General features: G+C 39.9%; 1 protein-coding gene across 13 annotated transcripts in view; it reads right to left on the bottom strand.

Annotated features, from left to right (window-relative positions):
• DNM3 (dynamin 3) overlaps window positions 1–21140 on the bottom strand; it is a 542471-nt gene that overhangs the window by 15574 nt on the left and 505757 nt on the right. For 9 of the 13 annotated variants that reach the window (XM_021063640.1, XM_021063637.1, XM_021063646.1 and 6 more), the window contains 2 exons: window positions 14867–15093; window positions 14381–14617 (listed from right to left, as the gene is read on the bottom strand). In XM_021063640.1, the coding sequence (XP_020919299.1) occupies window positions 14381–14617; window positions 14867–15093 (464 nt within the window). Of the gene's footprint in view, window positions 1–1816; window positions 9621–14380; window positions 14618–14866; window positions 15094–21140 lie in introns of those variants that run through there. The other 4 variants (XM_021063638.1, XM_021063642.1, XM_021063645.1 and 1 more) reach the window with 3 other exon arrangements.

The raw sequence follows: 21140 nt of genomic DNA, 5'->3' as shown, positions 1-21140 counted from the left end.
CCAAAAAAAAAAAAAAAAAACCGGCAGAGACTAATACTTCTGGAAGAATGATATCTGCCTAAAATGATAATTATTTGCATAAAAAAGGAAATGTAATAGGCTTCATTTATACCACAAGTTCTACTCATTAGATATAACTGAAGCTTTTAAAATAAAACTGGGAGTTCCAGTCGTGAAGCAGTGGTTAACAAATCCAACTAGGATCCATGAGGTTGTGGGTTCAATCCCTGGCCTCACTCAGTGGGTTAAGAATCCAGCATTGCTGTGAGCAGCTCGGATCCTGCGTTGATGTGGCTCTGGCATAGGCCAGTGGCTACAGCTCCAATTAGACCCTAGCCTGGGAACCTCCATATGCTGTAGGTGCAGCCCTATAAAAGACAAAAAAAAAAAAATTATGATCTTTTGGAAAATGTGAGATAAAATAAAACTGTCTCAAAATTTAACTTACGTGTAATTGCATTTTGGATCATGAGAGTTATGCATCTCAGGTTTCTAGGAGTCATAAGAATCTGATATCAACTTGTCCATTTTTAATCTTATTGATGAAATGGGTCAAAAAAAAAAGAAGGGTTTTGTCTACCTAAGCACAAGAAGTAAATAATCTCTTCTTGGGGGCTACATCTGATGAACTTCCCCCCTTTTTTTATTTTTAGTGCCGCACCCACAACACATGGAAATTCCCAGGCTAGGGGTTGAATCGGAGCTACAGCTGATGGCCTACACCACAGCCAGAGCAATGCAGGATCCTAGCCACATTTGCAGCCTACACAACAGCTCACCACAATGCCAGATCCTTAACCCACTGGGCAAGGCCAGGGATTGAACCTTCATCCTCATGGATACTAGTCGGATTTATTTCTAGTGTGCCACAATGGGAACTCCCTGATGAATTTAGAAGACAAAAGAGAACAAAACCAAGAATTGTTGCTGAGTTTTCTAAAATCATGAAGAATGCCTCCCACAGGCATTCTTGCTGCATTCAGATCCGGAGTGGCTCCAGGCAAAAATGACTCTGGTAGCATCCATCAGCTGCGTGGGGTCTCCCTCCCAGGAAATTAAGTGCCATGCTTCTTCAAGACCCTCTTGAATTATTTAATCCTTGTTCATTTTCCAAAGTTTAAGGCATATATACAATGGTTAATCATCTGAACAACATTATAAACTTCCTATGACCGGATTATTACTCCCTACCCTTCTTGCAACTTTCCACAGCACCCACAGGGGGCAGTGTCCCAACCAGGAGTTCAAGAACATCAATGAGTGAATATCCCCAAGGACAAATCAGACAGGAGTGTGCACCCCAATGAAATGGAAGGGCAACTAACTATGCCTCAGGACTTCCTCTTGCTAATGCCTGCTCTAAGAGAACAGATTATGGAGCATAGTATTTTAAATTTCAGCACTGTATTGCACTTTGCTTATTTTAAGCATTTATTCAAAAAAACAGGTTGGACATATCTAAAAGGTCTAAGGCTAAGTTCAGAAAAATGTTATAAACAGTCACGATTTTGTCCACATGGAAGATATTTTGTAATTTATTATCAAAAATACTATAGGATGATATCCAGCATATTTTTGGCCTTTTCGGCTTGAGTAACAGAGTGAGCCAATACTCTCCAAGAATAGTTTACAGTAGAAGTTGGAAAGAACATAGAACTTGGAGTCCATTTAAAGGATTAAAAAAAATTCTCTAGTATGATTCTTGCTACATTTTAGAGCCAGGATTTCTTCCCCTGTGAAAATGAACCCATGATTTTATAATGTATGTCATTGGGAAAGTATGAATCAATTGATGGGACTTGAAATAAGAACATAAGGAGAAAAACAGTTCACAATTTTTATTTGATGACACAAACATATAATATATTGTACAAATTAGTCTCTGAGATAAATGGTAATATAATCTACCTTGCCACACTTTCTTTATTTTAAATGTCTGACTTGGATTTCACCCACACGGATGACTCAGATAAATCCACTTCTATGGTTGCAGCAAAAAAGGTAGCTTAAGGGATGATTTGCCCACATTAATTCTGCTCAGTTTATGATCTGAAAGAAGAATTTTACAGTAGCATTCAGCCAGGCAAGGTTTACACTAAGATACAGCAAGAGAGAAAGTGTGTGTGTTTAAATTGTTCCCTAGTATACATTAAACATTGGGCTCATTCTAAAAATAAATTTTGATTGAGCATTGCACACTAACTCATTTTATTTTCTTTCTTTCTCTCGATAAGCCTTGTTTACATTCTAGGTACTGTATTAAGAGTGAGAGGTACAGAAAGAAAGTCACTGTTCCAAGAGTTTTTAGTTGAGTTGGGAAGAAAGGCATGTCAACAGTGACCACAGTGGGGTAAGTGCCATGGCAGGATTATGCCTCAAGAGTTTCAGGGACACCTGGAGTCTCAGACTGGAGATAGAAAGAGGTTGGGGGTTAGGAGGACTTGAAGAAAACGGGAAAAGTTGAGGGGGATGGCATTCCAGGAATAGGAGGCAGTATGTATGAAGGGGGAGAAAAAAATTCGAAAAAGCAGTCACTGTCAGTTTGAGAATCAAGTGTTGTCTTATTCTTTATCACAAGTGGCAAAATTACTTGTTTTGCTCCAAGTCCTAATTTATGAAACAAATGCCTTTAGAGGGTTTTTAGTTGTTTTAAAATATGATTCCTAAAAAGCATTATTTTTGAGATTAATTTTTGTATTTTAGCCTCTGTACTATATCACTGACACAGATAAGCTGGGTACAGAAGACTAAAAGATATGCAAAGAAGCAGAAGGTTACAGAATACAGTGATGAGAAAACTACACAGAGAGAAAGGATGTGGTTTTTAAAGAGATTTACATGCTCATGGCTGTTGGATGAATTTAGGCAGTGTCCCCTCTGATGATTTTCTCTCTCTCTCTTTCTCCACCCTCTTCCCTTCCTCCCTTCTCTCTCCCTCTCTACCTCTTCTTTCTTTCAAGAAACCCCCAGAGAGATCTCCAAGAACTTACATGCTGTATGGAGAAACCTAGTCCCATTGATGGTAGCTGGGGTAAAACTATTTCTAACCCTCTTCATCTGCTTCTGTCCTCTTCTCCCTGCCCTTCCCCTCACTCCCACCCCAGGCACCAGGGGAAGGGGTTGGCCAACTCAGACTTTTGGGGGAAGGAGGAGAGGTTGGGAAGGAGGTGCTAAGGACTAGCTACTGGGAGAGGCAAACTTCCACTTTGGAGATGCACACTCCTTTGTCATCTCAAGTCAGGGAGAAGAAGAAAGAGAAGCTAAGATAAAGAGGGGAAAGGCAACACCTTGGATCTAGTACAAAACTGCAAAATTAATTTCTGCTTTGGAAAGCTGGAAAAGACCCTCTGCCCCTTTCTGATAGAGAGCAAGAATCCTTCTGGCATGAGTATGTGACTTAGGGTCTTACCTCTAGAAGGTAAATATGTAAATATAAATACTGATGTGAAAGTTAACTTTCTAATTCTCTTATTTTTGTAACCACAACAACAACAAAAAACTGAGCATGAGAAATTTGAAGACTTAGAGTTTATGTTGTACCAGCATTTCATTTCTGCCTGACCTGTATACACCATGAATTAAAAGGCCAGTTTTAAATGCACCACGTGGCATTTTCTGGTCACTTGTATCAGTGTGAGTGGAAAAAACAGAGATGAGTTACCGTTTACTAATTAGAATCCCAGGGACTTAGAAAGAAAGATTCCAGCAGGAGGAGCTCTAACATGCCTTAGATTTAAAAATTTAAAAACAAAAAAGCTGAAAGCAAACAGAAAAACAGAGAGGCAGTGTGCCTTGCAAGCTGCCATGTCAGTGGACAAATATGTGACCGAGTCCAATTAAATGCTTAGTGCGAAGCCAAGTGATGAGACTGGTGGAGACAGAACAGCCCACATTTTCTCCCTTCCATGAGCCTCTTCGTTCTGATATGCAGTTAAACTGGGAATGGATGTGTGGTGTTAGCTCTTACAAAACAGAGAGCAAAAGGCCGATTTCTTGGCAAGTCTAGAAACTATTCTTTTCCTCCTGAAGGGTCATATTGTTTCTAAATGAGTCTTTGACACAGGCTCAAAAACCACATTTTAAAACGAAAATTTCATCGGCGTTTGAAGGCGCATACAAAAATTCCTGAATGTTCGTTTCCTTTACTCAGTGGCTTGTTGGGCGCTTTTTTAAAATGAGGGAAATGCTGTGTTTGTAAAAACTGGTGCTAAAAGGGCAAGGAATCATATGTCCCTTGGGCCATGTAAAGAGTCTGCAGAAGGAATTAGAGCTTTCTAACACACATACACACACACACACACACACACACACAACTGGAATACAAAGAATTTATTCAGAAAAAAGAGTGAGAAGCATATGAATTTAAGAGTTACTGGATTTTTAGGGTAAGCCTTTCCATTTTGGACAGTGCTGTGGGAGAGGAATGAACGGCTGAGCATACAGGATGATCAGAATTACTTAACCCGAAGGAAATTTTCAACCCATCCCTTTTACTCACTCGCCAATAAGAAGTCAAACTTTTTGTTTTACACCTTAATGGTAAATGCAGTGTGCCCACATTTAAAAATTTTATACAAGCTCCTACAGAAACTTTAACTAGACCAATTCAGACCCAAAGTCACTAAATAAAGCTAGTCTAGACAGAAAAATCTATGAAAACCATATGTCTTTTAGGCATCTGTCTTACAAAGACTGCCATCATCTTGGAGAAATAGTCCACAAAAGATGCTTTTAGGAAAACACTGCTGTAATGACCCTGGGAGCTGTGCTTAAGGAGATGGCGGGACCTGAAGAGAGTAAAGCCAGAATGTTTACAAAGGAAAGGTTTCCATTTCTACATCTATCTGTCTGTAAACATCACTGAGAGCATGGGCAAGGGCAGAAATAATTTATATTTCTATTATTCTAGAAGGTATCAAAAAAGTTTACAGTTTTGTTCTTCCTAACCCCCACAGAATGCTGCACTGTAGGATCTCAAAGCAACTCTGTTCTCACTCACAGAAAACTGTTTTGAATAATGTTGTGTGCAGATGAGGCCAAAGAACCAGAACATTTTCTTCTGATTATTACCTCATCCTGCTGGCCCGCCAAACACAGCTAGAAGGCAGGTGTCCGGCCGGAGTAACCAAAGGAAGACTGTCCTGTATGATTGGGTGTAGGGCCCAAGTGCGAGACAAGCGGACTCAGAAAGACTAGGGTGCAAAGCAGGAGTGCAATGAGAATACCGTAAAGAGAAATGTCCTAAAGCCTTGCTTTTCTGATTTGCTTTCTGGACTGGAGACAAGGGTCAGTGTTACCTTCATTATTCTAGCCACATATTTTTACAACATAAAATGCGCTTTAATAAGTGGTATGAAATCCATAGACGAAAATAGAAAAGCTAACTCTCATGATAAAAAAATAACTACATTTAGACAGAATACTGAACAGTCTACGGAGACTATGAAAGGACTCGTAAATTGCAAAGATTCCTTGTTGACTCTCAAGAATATTTCACTGAGACTTCTTGCTCTACAGGGACAGGAACAACATAGCAGCAATAGTTATTAGTACAAGTGCCCCAAGTGTTGTTTGGTCACCTAGAAGATTGAGTAAACACTGCATATCAAAGAGAAAATGTCCCGGATGGAAGGAGGCGAGGGTAGTAAAAAAGAAGGAAACCTACAAGAGGTCATCAATCACACACCAAAGTTTTAAGCAAAAGTGAGAAACACCATTTCAATATGTTTATTCAAAGATACGATGCTTTAAAATGAGTTTTCGAATACTTATTCGTTTTCAAGTATTAAGATGGTAAGGGGGTAATTTAGAGTGTTTGAAATATTAAAACAAATTAAGCAATCATATCATCGTCCCTCATTACAGATTCCTAAAATGAACTATAAAGCATTTAAGTAGGTTAATCAAAGTCTGCTGATGAATCACAGGGATTTTTCTGGTCTATTAATCTCAGTCCTGAGTGTTCTGAAACTACTATTGTTAGAGCTAAAACTCTAAGTTTGCGTTCTCTCAAAGGATATGTACAGCATGGGTTTTATTTTGACTTTAGACCCAGATACGTGGAGGGAAATTACTGCAGTGGTTTCTCTAGTTAACACATTTATTAATGTTTCTTTAATTTTCCACCCCAAGAGGCAATAATTAAGGTAGAATTTGTTTCACATGAAGTTTTATTATTTTAGTTATTAAAATATTTTCCAATACTACTAAGAAGCAAAAAGAAATTCCAGTTGTTTTAAAAATAAGTAGACATTTTCCTCAGTTTTTATAGCTTTTCCTCCATGAATAGTGGTCTAAAGGCAAAGCCGGGTGCAGACTTTCTGGCAAAGACCCTTAAGCATGAGACTAGGGGGAGATTTATTTGAGGGAAAAACTTCATTCACTCTTAAAATTGGCTTTGAGAGTAATCCTAACATAAACTTTAAAAATACACATGGTACAGGATTTATCTTACATAATTACCCATTCCCAAGTGGAGTGATTCCTTTTCAGATTCTCTGGGCTACAAAATATCCTGAAAAAGGCTTTCTTATCTCTTACTCTCATCGAAGGTCTCATCCTAGATGAGTGCAATATATACTGAAATTTAGACAAGGCTGCTCATGGAAATCTGAAACCTAATATAGGTAATATTTACATGGTGGAGGCAACTGATATATCTGATTATAAAATAAGATTATTTCCCAAATCATATTCAAAGGCACCTGAGGTCCCCTTTCTCTTGGTTTTCAAAATTGCCAGAGGAAGGTTAGGGATTCACTTATGGTGGTATATCTAATTGGTGGTTACCTAGTCTTGACCTTTCTCTCTCTCAGTTGGTTCACCAGCCTTGCTACAAACAACAGCAGCAACGACAACAACAACAACAAAACCAGGGAGGGAGTACAGCTTATTTCTAAATTTTATATAAACTTGCTCATGGACTGTCTTCCCATAAGAGCAGCAAGAACAATAATACCCTGTTTTTCAGGCTTTAAACTAACCCCATTGGGGAAAAATGCTGACTCTGTAAAGATCTGGAATTCTCCATGTGTCTGAGCAATTAAATTCAAGAAGGCCTGGTCTTGTCATTGACCATGAGTGATTGAGAATTTTACTATTTGCCATTTTGATTAAGCATTTTTTCCCCCTGATCTTTCGATGGAATGTGTTCTTTCTACAATTCATGTGAGCAGATAATTTTGACTGGAAAACAGGAGTGGACATTTCCTGATGTTTATGGGAATGGTTAAAATAATTCCAGAAATTAGAGTACTTGCTATTTGCGGGTTTGCCTATCATGTGGCTCTGATGCCTGAAAAGTAGCCAGAAAGAAAGGAAAGCATCATGCCAAGATGAGGTTGCCTCAATTCCTCAATTCGTTGTGGCTTTCAACTTTGCTCTCTGTAGGAATTCTCTTTCTGGTCAGAACTGCCATATGATCTAATACCGATAATGTGGCATCAATACACATGCAGATTCTCACAAACCCAAGGCCTCTCCAAGGCCGCCCTCCCCCTTCCCCCGCACTTAAAAATACTGGCCAGACCAAAAGTGTAATATTCTTTTGGCAGCAGCACTTGGTAAGCCAGATGGATTTCATTTGGCAACTAAAGGGTGTAAATACGTGTTTAGATTCAGAGGCTCCCCTAGTCAAGGGTTACAATATGTTGGCTAGAGTAAGCTAAAGGTTTCAATGTCGGGCATTTAAAAATTCTATGTTTAAGCAGAAATCAAGTTATGACAAGCAGACAAAAGCCATCAAACCCTCAGCTAAATCCTCAGCTCCTTTCTCATGTTGCTGGAGGTGGGCATGTAGAGCACATTCTGAGTGAAAGACGCAGCATTTACATTTTCGTCTTTAATTTCCTGGCTGTTTATCGGCTAAAGCAGCTCTAGTAAGCTAAATTTCACTTCTCATTTTTCCTTGTAGCTGATAAGTCAGAAGGGAGGAAGAAGCGCCCAGCAGCTCACTCTTGGAGTTTGCCGTTTAGATTAAAATTTAAAGGTGCAAAAGCCATGGATCACGTTGTGCCATGAATCTCTGGAGTCACTAAAAAACATGCCATCTGACAATAACTGCCTGAACGTGAAGACTTTCCCTGTAAAATCAGTCTCTTCTTACAGCAAGGGAGATAAAAGAGGGCAGGGATAAAAGAGAAGTATTAGCCTTCGTGTGTCTACAAGACCATGGGTCTGCTTACACTGGGTAGAACTGTTTTCTTTTCTTTTCTTTGAGCTGACATCAACTTGTATATAGGAACATTCAGCAGATTCCGACTGGTGACAGTTTGCTGCTGACTGGCTACGGGAAGAATAATAATTATCAACTGTGCATTTTTCACTGGTCAGTGGCTCTCTTGCCAGACTCCCGTCTTGGCTGTCTTCCTTAATCAGGTGAAGCCAGGGGCAGGGCTGGGTCCCCTGAAACTCAGAAGGGCTTTCCCTGCAGTACTGAAACTTAGCAATTTAGAGTCCCAAATGAGAACAATGACAGAGCTATTTGCTATTTTTTGTCATGGGATGTGGAAACAGTTGTGTTCCGTTAATAACTCAGTGCCACTTTACCACGGGCCAGCAGCCGTATATTGTTATATTTACTGCCTCCCCTGCCTATCTGCACTTCTTGTTGTTTGTATTTGCCTCATGTAGATCCTTTCCTATTCTCCTTTTTCTTGTACTCTCCTGCAACTTGGGATGTTTGGAAAGGTAAGCTAAAGGGCACAATAAAAAGGGAAAGGCAATCTGACATCTACCTTGACACATTTGCAAAGCTCCCAAATTCCTGGGTCTTGCCTAAACAGTCTGCCAGTCATTCTGGACTGTGGCGGGATGGAGATGTTTGTGTAAAGTAGACTCAAGTTTGCTAGACCCAAAAAGGAAACCACCAGACTAATTTTATTTTCACTTGAACCAGAGTGAAACCAAGACCTGAAGAATGAAAACCTTTGACATTAACCATCGATTCACTTCAGTGAATTATTAGGTTACAACCAGAATCATTGTGGCATTTGAATGATTTTGATGAAATATTTAACTGAGGGGCTCAAATTAAATTGGACATTTTCTTTAGTGAGCAGCTTGTAGCCAAATTCCTATTTTCATTAAAATATGTTAAGCATTATGACAATTCATGTTAAACCTGCAACAAGTTATTAATTACATTTGGGATTTCAGTGACAAATTTTGTAACACAGTAACCTCATGAGATGCCTTAGATATTAAGAATCATAAAGAATACCTCAAAGTTGTTTCTATTCTCGGCAATTACACTTTTAAAAAATCCTTGCTTGACTTTTAAATCCAGTTGCTAAATATAAAAACTGTTCCCTGAAAAAAATCACAACACCTAATCATAAATTTATGTGTTTGTTTTAAAGGGGAAGGATGTTGAGGAAAATAGAAAGCTCATGGCTGAAACAGAAATCACGAGATGAATTCATCATTTGTCCAAAGACACTCAGCTGCTAAAAGAAGTCATACTTTTAGAGGGCTGTCGAGGAGGGAGTAAGTCAGGATGTTTCCAGTACATGATTGCTGGGGAATCAGACACAGGATAGGCACACAAGCCGCTTAACTGTTTGTGAACCCTGAGCCCACGACTTCAAGGCTCGGCAGCTTCGTCCTTCGTGGCACCAAACCTTGATGTTAGGGATGCAAAGACACACTCATAAGAATCATGGGTTTGTTCTTACTCAAAATTTGGGGGACTGGCTGAAAACAAAACAAAACAGGGAGACCTTATTTCTGAATGAGAGGGATTCTGTGTTGTCAATCAAATCAACATATAAAATAGGTAAAGGAGACAGATCACAGAAGAGCATCAAGGGCAAACATTTAAAATAAGATTCACCTAAATTGTAAAGAAAACCACATCCAAATGGCTTCTGCCTCTGTAAAGAAAAGAACGTGAATGCCTGGCTTGTCTCTTTGTGTAGCGAAATTGATGTATCTTTGGCCATTGAGTTTGGTGGTAAATGACTAAGAATGTGGGACTGGGATGAGACTCTTAAAGTGTGCCAGGTAAAATCAGGGAAATCTTAGGAGTCATGGAAGGAGCATAAGTAGGAAGCCCTGCAATCATCCTAATGCTACTCTACTCCAGGGCTGTTTCTGCACTGCAGGGACACCAGCTTCACCCAGGGGCTCTCCAGAGACTCTCAGTAAAGCATTCCTTGGTTTCCACATTGTGCTTCTGTCATGTGGATGAGCTAGAGTAAAAGCCAAACTTTCCTTCTGATTCACTCTTGCCATTATAAAAGCCACTATCAGACTTGGCAACAAGGGTGGTTAACAGAAAGGACTTTTACTTTTCAAAAACATTTCTTTTTTAAAAAATAGAAGACTGGGGGATGAGGTAAATGGGGTTTGCTTTTCCTTGGATAGAGACCCTTCCTCCCTCCCTTCTTCACTTTTGACCCTTGCAAATAGCTTAGTCCCAGGAAAGGGGGGAAGACAAATGAGTCAAATAATGCCAGGGTCGGGTGTTGCCAGAAAAAACACTCTGATTCAGTTAATTTGTTCTGTTAATGTCAAAGGCTGTGATTCCCAATTAGCTAATTTTAAGAAGCTGTAATCGAAAATAGTGACATCAGTCCTACAGTTAGTGTTTGGTGAAGATTAGGATCTTCAAGTAAGAGAATAGGGCCCCTAAAGAGGTACTGATGTCTGTTTAAGATCATCTTGCTGAACAAGGACGAGACTGGCTGGGATTTTTCAACTGGGTTTCAGCCCCTTCAGAGAAGTAGATGGAGGTGAGAAGGGGAGGTACACACCAAACATTCTGGCAACAGAAAATGTTCCACAAATCAGATTTACGTACACTCAACTTACTAATGACAGAAGCATTTACACTGGTGAGTCTTTTTGGGATAGAGATGCTCCCCTTCTTCAGGTGGAATTAATTAAAACAAGCACGTAGTTTGCAATATTTCTAGCTCCCTCACTGAAAGACTCTTCACACATAAACCGGAACAGCTTGAGCAGCTGAGAAAAACTGGGCCAAAAATGACTCCATCAGCCCCTCTCCTTCCTCTTATTGGAATGGAAAGATATAATAATAATCTTTTTTTCTAAAAAAAAAGCAGAATGTTCATGGTGTCTGTACAATTGCAAGTGATTTCATTGCATCAGAATAGGGTTACAATCAATATCTACTCTGAAAAGTGAAGATCATAACTTGCTAATGAAATCTCCAGTTATCCAGAAGAAAACTATGCAGAGGCACATGCCGAACGGCAGAATCTTTTGCCTCTAATAGTTCAGTTTTTGCCTTTGTGATATTAAAGCCCAACAGGGAGCCGGCGGGACACAGCTTGTGCTGTCTTGTCACGTTATGAGTTTCTGGTTTCAGATAAAAGGGAGAAAGGGCCCTTAAGAAAGCAAAGAACTGGAAAAAAAAATTGAACTTCCTTCTTGGAAAGCTAAGGGTTGTTTTTCTGGAGATGATGGATAATGGCATTTCAAGTTTTTTTGTTTTTTTTTTTTACGTTTTTAATAGAGAAAATGGAGGCAAAGCATGAAGGGAAAAGAGAGTATATAAATAAATAGAACAAGGTGAAGTTTCAACGAGAGTTTCCCTCAGCTCTTTCTTTCTTTCTTTCTTTCTTTCTTTCTTTCTTTCTTTCTATCTTTGTCTCTCTTTCCTTTTCTCTCTCTCTCTCTTTTTTTGAAATCTTAAACCCTATTTCTGGCTTGCATTTGGTAGGATTCCTGCTCTGGCTTTTATTAAAAACAGACTTTATGTGGTCAGAATTCTCCATCTAAAGCTAAACTTTAATAGGCACAAGGATCCTGACAGAGTCTTTCTTTCTTGCTCTTTCTCAGGTGACCCCAACCCCCCAGGATTTCCCTCCCAATGCGCTGAACTGGCGCTGAAAATTGGAGGCTCAGCAGAAAACAACCAACTTTCCTCTTTTACTCTGAACCCTCATTTCTGTTTTACATTTGAGACTCTTTGTAAGGCCAGATCAAGTTAAGCCTGGCTCTAACTTGAGAATACTCTGAAATTTTGAATAACACAACTGTTGTCCTATAAATGCCCCAGTGCAAGATGCCTGAAATCTGGCGGCTTCCCCTCTCCAGCACAGGTCCCAGAGCCTGATTCCTGCCCACCACCTTCTGAGTGTGAGCTCGGAAATACCAAGGGTGACTCCACCCAGCTTTACAAATCAATTTAGCATTCAGCAGTATCTCTGTAGGGTACCGGCAAGCCAGCTTATCTGAAACCAAGAGGTAAAGCAGCCAAGCGAGCAGGCAAAGACATGCATGTTCATTCCTGAGGACATGCGCCACTAGGTTGCTCAGGTTCCTTCTAATAGCGAAACAGACAAAGTAGCTGACTTCAAGGCTCCTGTATGGGACTCCCATTTTCCTCCTCCCAACACCCCTACCCCCATGGCCGCTACACCTTCTTTGCACAACGGCAGACCCTTTCCCAGTCAATTTGAAATTTCCTAAAACAATCATTTAATCTTGCTTGTAGTGAAGCTCAATGCTGGTCTTCATACTTGTTTACATGGAAGGGACGACCTTTTAATACTGCAGTGCAGTGGTTCTCAAGGGGAGGGAGATTTTATACGCTACCTGCCCACCGGAGGCAATGTCTGAAGACATTTTTAGTGGTTACAACTGGGGGAGTGTGGCTACTACCCAGTGGGAAGAGGCCAGGATGCTGCTAAACATCATAGCATGCACAGTACAGCTCCCACAACAAACATGTCAGTACTGCTGAGGTGGAGAAACTCTGATATTGTGGTTAGGAAACCGGGCTCTGGATCAGACTGCTGGGGATTAAAGCCCAGCTCTATTAGTGCCTGGTTGAACCGCCTTGGGGAAGCTGCTTAACCTCTGTGCCTTATGTGTAAAATGGATAATAATCTATCGCATGGGGTTGTTGTGAGCATTAAATAAAAATGTACCTGCGAAGCCCTTAGGACAGTGCCTAGCATATGTTGAGAGCTCACATATTATTCTTAGCTACTGTGTTTGTTGTTATTACTAGAAATTTAGCTCAGTTCCAATAAATTATGAACCAAACCTATTGAGGTTAAAGAAAAAAAAATATAGGTTTGAGAATACATAACATCCTCTTTGATGGGGACAAAGTGATGATGACAGTAACAACAACAGTGCCTTCCAGTTTGTGAGACTTTGAAATACCTCGTCTCATATGATTTGGGCAACAACCTTGTTATGTCTTTATTTCAGAGATGAGGAACGCCTGGCTCAGTTAAAGGATTTGCCCAGGGCCTGTGGCAAAGCAGGTCTTCTGATTCCACATCCCCCCTACTCCTGTTACATCTCCCTTTGTTTAGTGGTTTAAGATGCCCTTCTTTTCTACTACATGCAACAGCCTGAAGATCAAAATAAACATAAGCACCATAATCAGAGGATGAGGTGACTCAGGCTTTATGGGTGGGCAGAAGTCACTTCTCTTTTTACAGTACATGTATAGTAAGATTTTCCTTCATGGAGCATCCAAATATTTTAATCCTCTGAATTGAACTTCTAAAAAAATAACTTTTTGTATGGGCTATTTTCTTTCCTTTTAAAATTTCTCACCTTGAGAAAAAAATCCTAATTCCCCCTCTTTTCAAAATCTTCTATGTATACATATTGTACATCTATTAACTATAAATGTACGAAGGTGAGAATATAGCTTCAACTATATGTATACATGTTTTAAGTTCCATCTATTTGTTAGCTATTTTGTTTCACAATTAAGCCTGAAAATCTGCTTACAAATGCCAAAATGTATTATTCAAATATACAATATTCTATCTTACATATATATATATATATATATATATATATATGGTTGAGAGACTGCACAAAGCAATCATATGTCGTTTTTAAATTTCTATGCATAATTTTTAAAAAAGAATTGCAGATTAATCAGCCATGTTTCTATCTGGCCTACATTAAATTTAATAATATTGGTTTCAAGGATCAGAGTTCAGAGGGCTAATACTACTTGAAGTCAGTGGTTTTCTAGAATCCCTTTGGTAAGAGAGAAGGCCAGGCCTTAGCTCGATGCGCTCATGATCTAGGGAGCACACAGCTTGCAGCAGCCCAGCCACCAGCTCTTTCATTTCAAAGCTCTCCGTCAAAAGTTTCAAACAGCTGCCAAAACGTCATTCATTTGGACCCAGGTTTCTCTGGTCCCATTTAGTTTGTGCCAGTTGAGAAAGGAGAGTTCTGGCCACATACCGGTTTCTAAAGGATGTCACAGGCTTAGCCATCTTCCTAGGATGCCCCTCCCAGGGGAAAACTGCAACGTTATAACAGAATCTTTGCCATTTTCTTTTCCAAGTCAATTTTGTCTGTTATGCTATAAGAAGAGAACTGAAGGGCATCCCCCTGCCCCCATCCCGATTTTGGCCGTGCACTCAACACTCACCTTGGTACACTTGGGGGGGCCCTGGTGGGCCGTGACGGAACCTGTGGAGGTGCCCCGAACGAGTCGCTGCTGTTGGGGAAGGGAGGTAGCGGGCCGGGCCGGAATGGTACTGGGGGTGCCCCGGAGTGAGGTCCAGGGGAAGGGATGGCAGGTGCCGGCCCCCGGCCGGAAGCAGGCCGTGGGAGGGGTGCACTCAGTGTTGGCCTTCTCTGGGTGGTGGGGCTTGGAGGGGGGGACCTGGGGACAGAGACCAATTTCAGTACTTACAGAACTTATTCTTTTTGATAGCTGCGTAATATTCCACTGCAAGGATATACTGTGCTTGGTTTTAAAAGGAGTTAGGATCATCTGACCCTCTCTCTCACTGCTGGACTTAAATATCTTTTCCCTTCTTTTTTCTTTAGGTTCATCTTACTTAAGGGAAGCACATTCACAAAATGAACTGGACAAGCTGGGAGGCCTCAGGTGACCCAGTCACCTTCCTACCTGCGGGAATGCTGTATCCAGGAGTCGTCCACAGGAGGTGGTGCTGGCGTGAACGTAGTGGCGGTGTTGATGTCCCCGATGACCACAAGGGCTTCTTTAAGGGCTTGGTACATTCGAAGCATCTCATCTCGGCGCTGTGCCTGCTCTGCAGATTCCTCCATCAGAGTATTTTGGTCCTCTGAAGAATATAACTGTGCTAGGAGCTCAGAATTTATGAAGTCTTTAACCTGTCAGGTCACCACAGAAAAGTAAAAAGTGGTAATGCGTGAGTGATTGAATGATTAAACTGGTTCAGAGCCTGTGGACAGTTCACAAAAGCCCATTCTGGGAAAAGGAAATGCATCGTGCATCTGTTTTTGTTGTTGTTACTGTCATTCTTTTTTTTTCATCATGCATCTATTTACTCTTATTTTCTTCATCAACCTCCTAATCCTCAGTATTGGTGCCAGGAACAGTTTCCCCCTATATCTTACAACTATCAACAGTAAAGAAAACCACAGATGAGTTGATAAGAGCGCCAAACTTTGCCATCCCCAGAACAAGGTCTGTTGGCTGTACAAGCATTTCCAAGATGTTGCCTGAGGCTGCCTGGCTTATAGAGGACAGAAGGTATGAGGAGGTAAGCTGCAGTATGTCTGAGAGGACACAGTGACATAGGGAAACCTATGTTGTAACACAATTTATGCATTCCTTGGTATCCTCAGCCCTACACATAGATTTTTACCAAAGTCACTGGACTACTAGTAAGATCCCAGGTTTCATTGTTGTCTCAAAAATGGAATTAACACCAATAGGGCAATATTTATTAAAGACAGAATCATATATAATTATGCAAGTTGGGTTTTTTTTTGAGTGATGCATTCTCTGCTTTCTGGAGCTTAACTGTGATGAGGTCTGACATAAGGTTCCACAGTTAACAGGTGTATGAAAACACACTAAAATATGAACAATTTGTATGAGTCTTAGGGGTGGGGCATTTTGTGGCAGGATGAGAATGCAGAGGGTGCATATGTCATGCAGCCTTGAGGGAGAGAGAACCAATCACCATATTTCATCAAGTCTAAGACAGCACTGATTTTAAGACACACCACCCTTTTATGTGCCACCAAGAAAGAAACAAACACCATCAACTAAACAACAACAGAATGTCAAGATGTCATTGGGTGTCACATGAGTCTTTGTGTCAGAAATGTGAAAAAAAAGTGAGAATTAATAAAATGTGATTCCAAGTGCCTTTGAATATTATCTGACCTAATTCTCACTGCATACTTATTAAATATACTTAAATATCCCAATTTTACAGGTGAAGGAACTGAAGTTCAGAGAGTTTAAGCAACTTGTCCAAAGTCACTTAACATTAAGTTGAACTCCAAATCTTCTGACTTGAAATCTAGTGTTCTTTCCATTACCCCTTTGCCTCACTTTGAGTGCTTAGAAAAGACAATTTACGTTTAAGCATCATTATTTTAGAGTGGCGAACAAGCACACCAATTAACTTAAGCCTAGAAAAAGAAACCAACTTGGATTTTTTCAGTGTCTGCGTTACATGAGAAAGCTAATGCTTACCTAGAGCCCTTGGGTCTCTCTGAGAAAGGCCAAAGGCCAGTAAATTTAATTATCACAAATTCAAGCAGACAACAGAACACCTGTCACATGCTCAAAATTCCTGGGTTGTAGTTAAATTTGTAACTCAGAGATGACGAGATTCTAAAACACATAGCTTCCCTATTTTTTAAGGGTATTAAACTATGTAAATAATATTACTAATCAGAAAATTCAGCTAAACCCTGGCATTGTTGTGATAAAATAAAAAGTGTTCTCTGGAGTTCCCGTCGTGGAGCAGTGGTTAACGAATCCGACTAGGAACCATGAGGTTGCGGGTTCGGTCTCTGCCCTTGCTCAGTGGGTTAAGGATCCGGCGTTGCAGTGAGCTGTGGTGTAGGTTGCAGACACGGCTCGGATCCCGCATTGCTGTGGCTCTGGCATAGGCCGGTGTCTACAGCTCCAATTCGACCCCTAGCCTGGGAACCTCCACATGCCGTGGGAGCGGCCCAAAGAAATAGCAAAAAAAAAAAAAAAGTGTTCTCTGCACTTATTTTGTAAACCAGGAGTGATTCAAATGTGGAAGTAATCTATCTACAAGACATATTCAGGCAACTGTCTGGTGGAACAGAAGGTTTATGTGTGATAGTTATGGAAGGTAAATTTGGCCAGGTAATCTGGGGCCAGATGTGACGACCTTGAATGCCAAGGAAAACTGTTTGAACTTTATCCACTTGGCAATGGGAAATCATGGAAGGCTTTTAAACAAGTAAGTAAAATAATAAAAGAGAGTTTTAGGGAAACCAATCTGGCTGTGATTGGAAAAGAATTTGCAAAGGTGGTAGTGGAGATAAAGAACTCTGTTAGGAGGCCACAGCAGGTCATTTATGAGAACAATAAGGGTTTAACTTATCAAGGTTGCAGTGTAATGGAAAATATGGGCACATCTAAATGACATTATAAAGGAAAAACCAACTGGACTTGGTGCTGTTTGGATGTGAAGCACAAGGAAGAAACAAAGACATCTCAAGAATTGAGGTCTGGGTAAGTGGAAGTCAAAGAAAGTCAGATTTAGAGAAAAGACAGTACATTTGGCTTAAGGAATATTTCATTCCCCTCCTTGAAGATTTATTTACTGCTAAACACACTTGCAGGTACCCAGGGAGTCATGCACATTTGCACAAATCTTCCATTCTGGGGTGTGTGTGTGCACTTGGAGAGATGCTGCGACTCCAAACTCAAAACCAGACAAGTTTCCTGGCATTGACCATCAGTTGGGTTAAGCACTTTCGAAACTTTACATTTTCCTGGAGTATTACTTAGAATCTACTAAACACAATTTTTTTTTTTAAAAAAAGGTCTTTCCAAGAATAGATTTAAAGCAGATCTGAATTAAGAAGCAACTGTCAAACGAACCACAAAATAAAATAATAAGAGCCTGTTTCAGCATTTTGATCAAAGATCTGCCTTGAATCAACTCTTCTACATCAAAATGTTACACACTAAAACCTGCCTACTATCCAAAAGATTTGGCAATATTCTGAAATAATGTAAATAATATTAGCATGAGAGAAAACGGCAATATAGCCCAGTGGTTAAGGGCATATTCTTTGGAATCAGACAGCTCTGAATTTGAGTTCTAGTGCTAACACTTACTGTTCTTAGACAAATAACCTCTTTGAGTTTCAGATTCTTGATCTGTAAAATGAGGCTAATGGTAGGAGCTGCCTCAAGAATTGTTGCAAGGATTCAGTGAAAGGGGGAATATAAATTAGCTAGTGTGATGCCTATTGTTTAGTCAGCACTCCATCAACAAAAGCTGTTCTTTTTACAGGATACAATCAAACTTGGCATTGGGTATGTAGAGGCAGAAGAACAAATAGAAAGCTAGTACAATAGTGCTGACATCAAGTGAGTTCAATGTAGAGCATAAGTTAACATTTTGCACTTCAGAAATATTTTAGAAAGTCTCCTCTTCTCATGCTAGCCTAGCTTTGTAAAGCTACAACTGGAACAAAGGTAGGGGGACTTCGGGGAATTTCCAGACACTTCAGGGACTTTCTGAGCAGTTTGTATTTACGTGGTACAAATATTTAAATCAAGGATTCTGCACAACTGGAGGCCAAGTGGATCCCTTTTAGATGACAGCATTTAGAAAATATCTCACAAGAAAATGACATAAACTAATTATGCTTGGATGTGAAATTTGAAATAATATTTATCCTTTAATTATAACACCTTATAGCCTATACATCTTTGTATGGTTCACATACAAAAAAATTCTCATGCACAAAATCTCATTTCAGTTCAAACTCCACAGGCAAGATAAACAGGCATTACTGCACCATGTCGTTCTGCTCAGTGTAAAGGAATGTGAGGTCATTAAAAACGTTCCACATGTTTTCCTCTTTCTTACTTTAACCCTTCTCTAGCAACCTGCAGTATTTTTGGATCTTTAACTTTCTTTGTCTTTATTACTAAGACTCTTTTAAAGCCTTTATAAATAGAAGAGACAAGGTGTTTCTGTAATGTAGTGGTTATCATATTTGTCTCACAAAGAGCAAAGACATAGAATTTTTCATATAATTCAGTTACCAAGGAGACCATTTGCTTAAAATCTCTTTATTGCTAGAGGGGGTGCTACAGCATTGGACAGCGATAGCTCTCATTCACATGCATACACATGTAAAAATTTAATTGAGAGGTTTAATTTTGTTAGTTTTGGAGGGGGGCTTGGTTCGAACTTTGTGATTCTTTGAGAGCTCACAATTCTCTCATTTCTACTTAGGTCTCCTTTCCATTTCCCAGGGGTTTCATTTTGCTAAAGACCCAGAGAAGGTTTCCTTCTTAAAAAGTACCATCTTTGACTTACAAAAGTTGAGCAAAGAAGTTAGACACAAAAAAGCATCTACTGCTGATTTCAAAGTTCAAGGCCAGGCAGAACTCATCTGTGGTATAAGAAAACAGGAGTATAATCCTTGGTGGGGGTGGGGGGGAGGGGGAGCAAGTGTGGGCTTCTGGGTCATCGTTGGGATCTGTTTCTTGAGCAGGATGCAGAATTCTTGGCCCGTGGAAACAAAAGAGTGCTCTAGTATTTAAGATGTACTTTGCCCTCAAATAATGAACATTTAAAATGACTCTATTCAAATTAAAGTTACGGTCAGTTTTAAAACGAGGGCACATGTTACTAATTTTCTACCAAAGTGCCAATGACCAAGGAGAGTGAATGTGGGCCTCACTCAGGGGTCCTGGGGCACAGGCTCCAAGTGTGAAATGCCTCTAGGTTTCATATTTGGTTCTTAAAAATTTCCATAAAAATTTTACATTACATTTCGTATTATCTGGGTTTGTTCGAATATAAGGAACAATAAATTACTAGTTAAGATTCAAAACATTGTTTCTCATAGTCAAACAGACCCTAATTAAATCTTGGAGTAAAATGACCCCCCCCCCGGGAAAATAGCTTTGTGTACATGCTATGAGGATTGGAGCCCCTAGTTTGAGAAAACTGGCTGCTAGTTTTCTAGGTTTTGCCAGATGCACTATCTAATGGTGAAGTAGAAAGACTCTCAGATTGTGACTGAGAAGATGTGAGTTTTAGTCCTGACTCTGCCACCCTCAGCCCCCTGGCTGTATGATCTTGAACAAGTCACAACCTCTCTTGGCCTCAGTTTCTTCATTTTGAATCTGGTCAAAATCATGAGTACCCAACAGGTGGTTGTTCTGTGGGTTCAAACATAGAATTATGTGCTACTTTGCTACAAACACTCCTCGGATAAAGCTGGATCCACTTCCCCAATTCTCTGATGATGGAGAACTTCTGGTGGTGTGAGCTACAGAGAAGAGGCCATCAAAATGTTCTTGCAATGGGGTGTTATGTGTATATGAATTTTAAAGTCCCGGACAAAACTCTGCTGCTTTGACTGTAGCCTGTCCAGAACAACCGCCTGTCATAAACTTGCTATTTCTTTGTGCTGCTGTTACCTGGTATGTTTAAGCAATGAAACAGCTGCTGCATTTCAATAGACAAAGGCTTACAGTATGTCTGAGGCAAGGCATTTACTGCTGGCTTTAAACTTCTTAAACAATTCCATATGGAGACTTGAGTGGCAGAACTCTTAATGTAAACTTTCAAAGGAAACTGCCCACCAAATTCTGAAATTTATGAAAGTTGGCTGAAATATATTCTTTTTCAGAGGGCAGAGTAGCCATTCCCATTTCAAAGAGGAAAGGGCACAGTGCTGCTTTCAATAGTGATAGCCAACAGAGGACCAGGTTTTAGGCATTGATTGGTTCTGGAGCAACAGCTAGCTTTTTCATCCACAGCCATCTATAGAAACAGCAGGGTAAAGGAGATAGAATTCAGAATGAGGAGTCAAAGTATGTTTTCTTGCTGTGATTCTATGATTAATTCTCTCACTTGAAGATTTAAGTCAAATAAAAAATCAACATATTTGCATGACACAGTGCTCGGTGTTCACTGTGTTACTGTTTCTTGCACTTAACAGGATACTTTTGGAACGAACAGAAAGGGCTCAGACATTCTGTACAACAAGATGCCATAAGGATATAAGCATCTTTTAAAAAAGCAATCTGTATTTTTCATATACATAATTACACGTATATAAAGTTTAAATATATATGTAATATATAAAACTATATATTTTAACATATATACTTAAAAAGCAGATAAAATAATACTCAAAGAAAAGCAGTCATCCTAGACATAGGA

Source organism: Sus scrofa, chromosome 9 (genome assembly GCF_000003025.6).
Source record: "Sus scrofa isolate TJ Tabasco breed Duroc chromosome 9, Sscrofa11.1, whole genome shotgun sequence".
In the NCBI taxonomy this organism is placed as follows: Eukaryota; Metazoa; Chordata; class Mammalia; order Artiodactyla; family Suidae; genus Sus; species Sus scrofa.
Note: the sequence above shows the minus strand (reverse complement) of the source record. Positions and strands in the feature narration are given on the sequence as shown.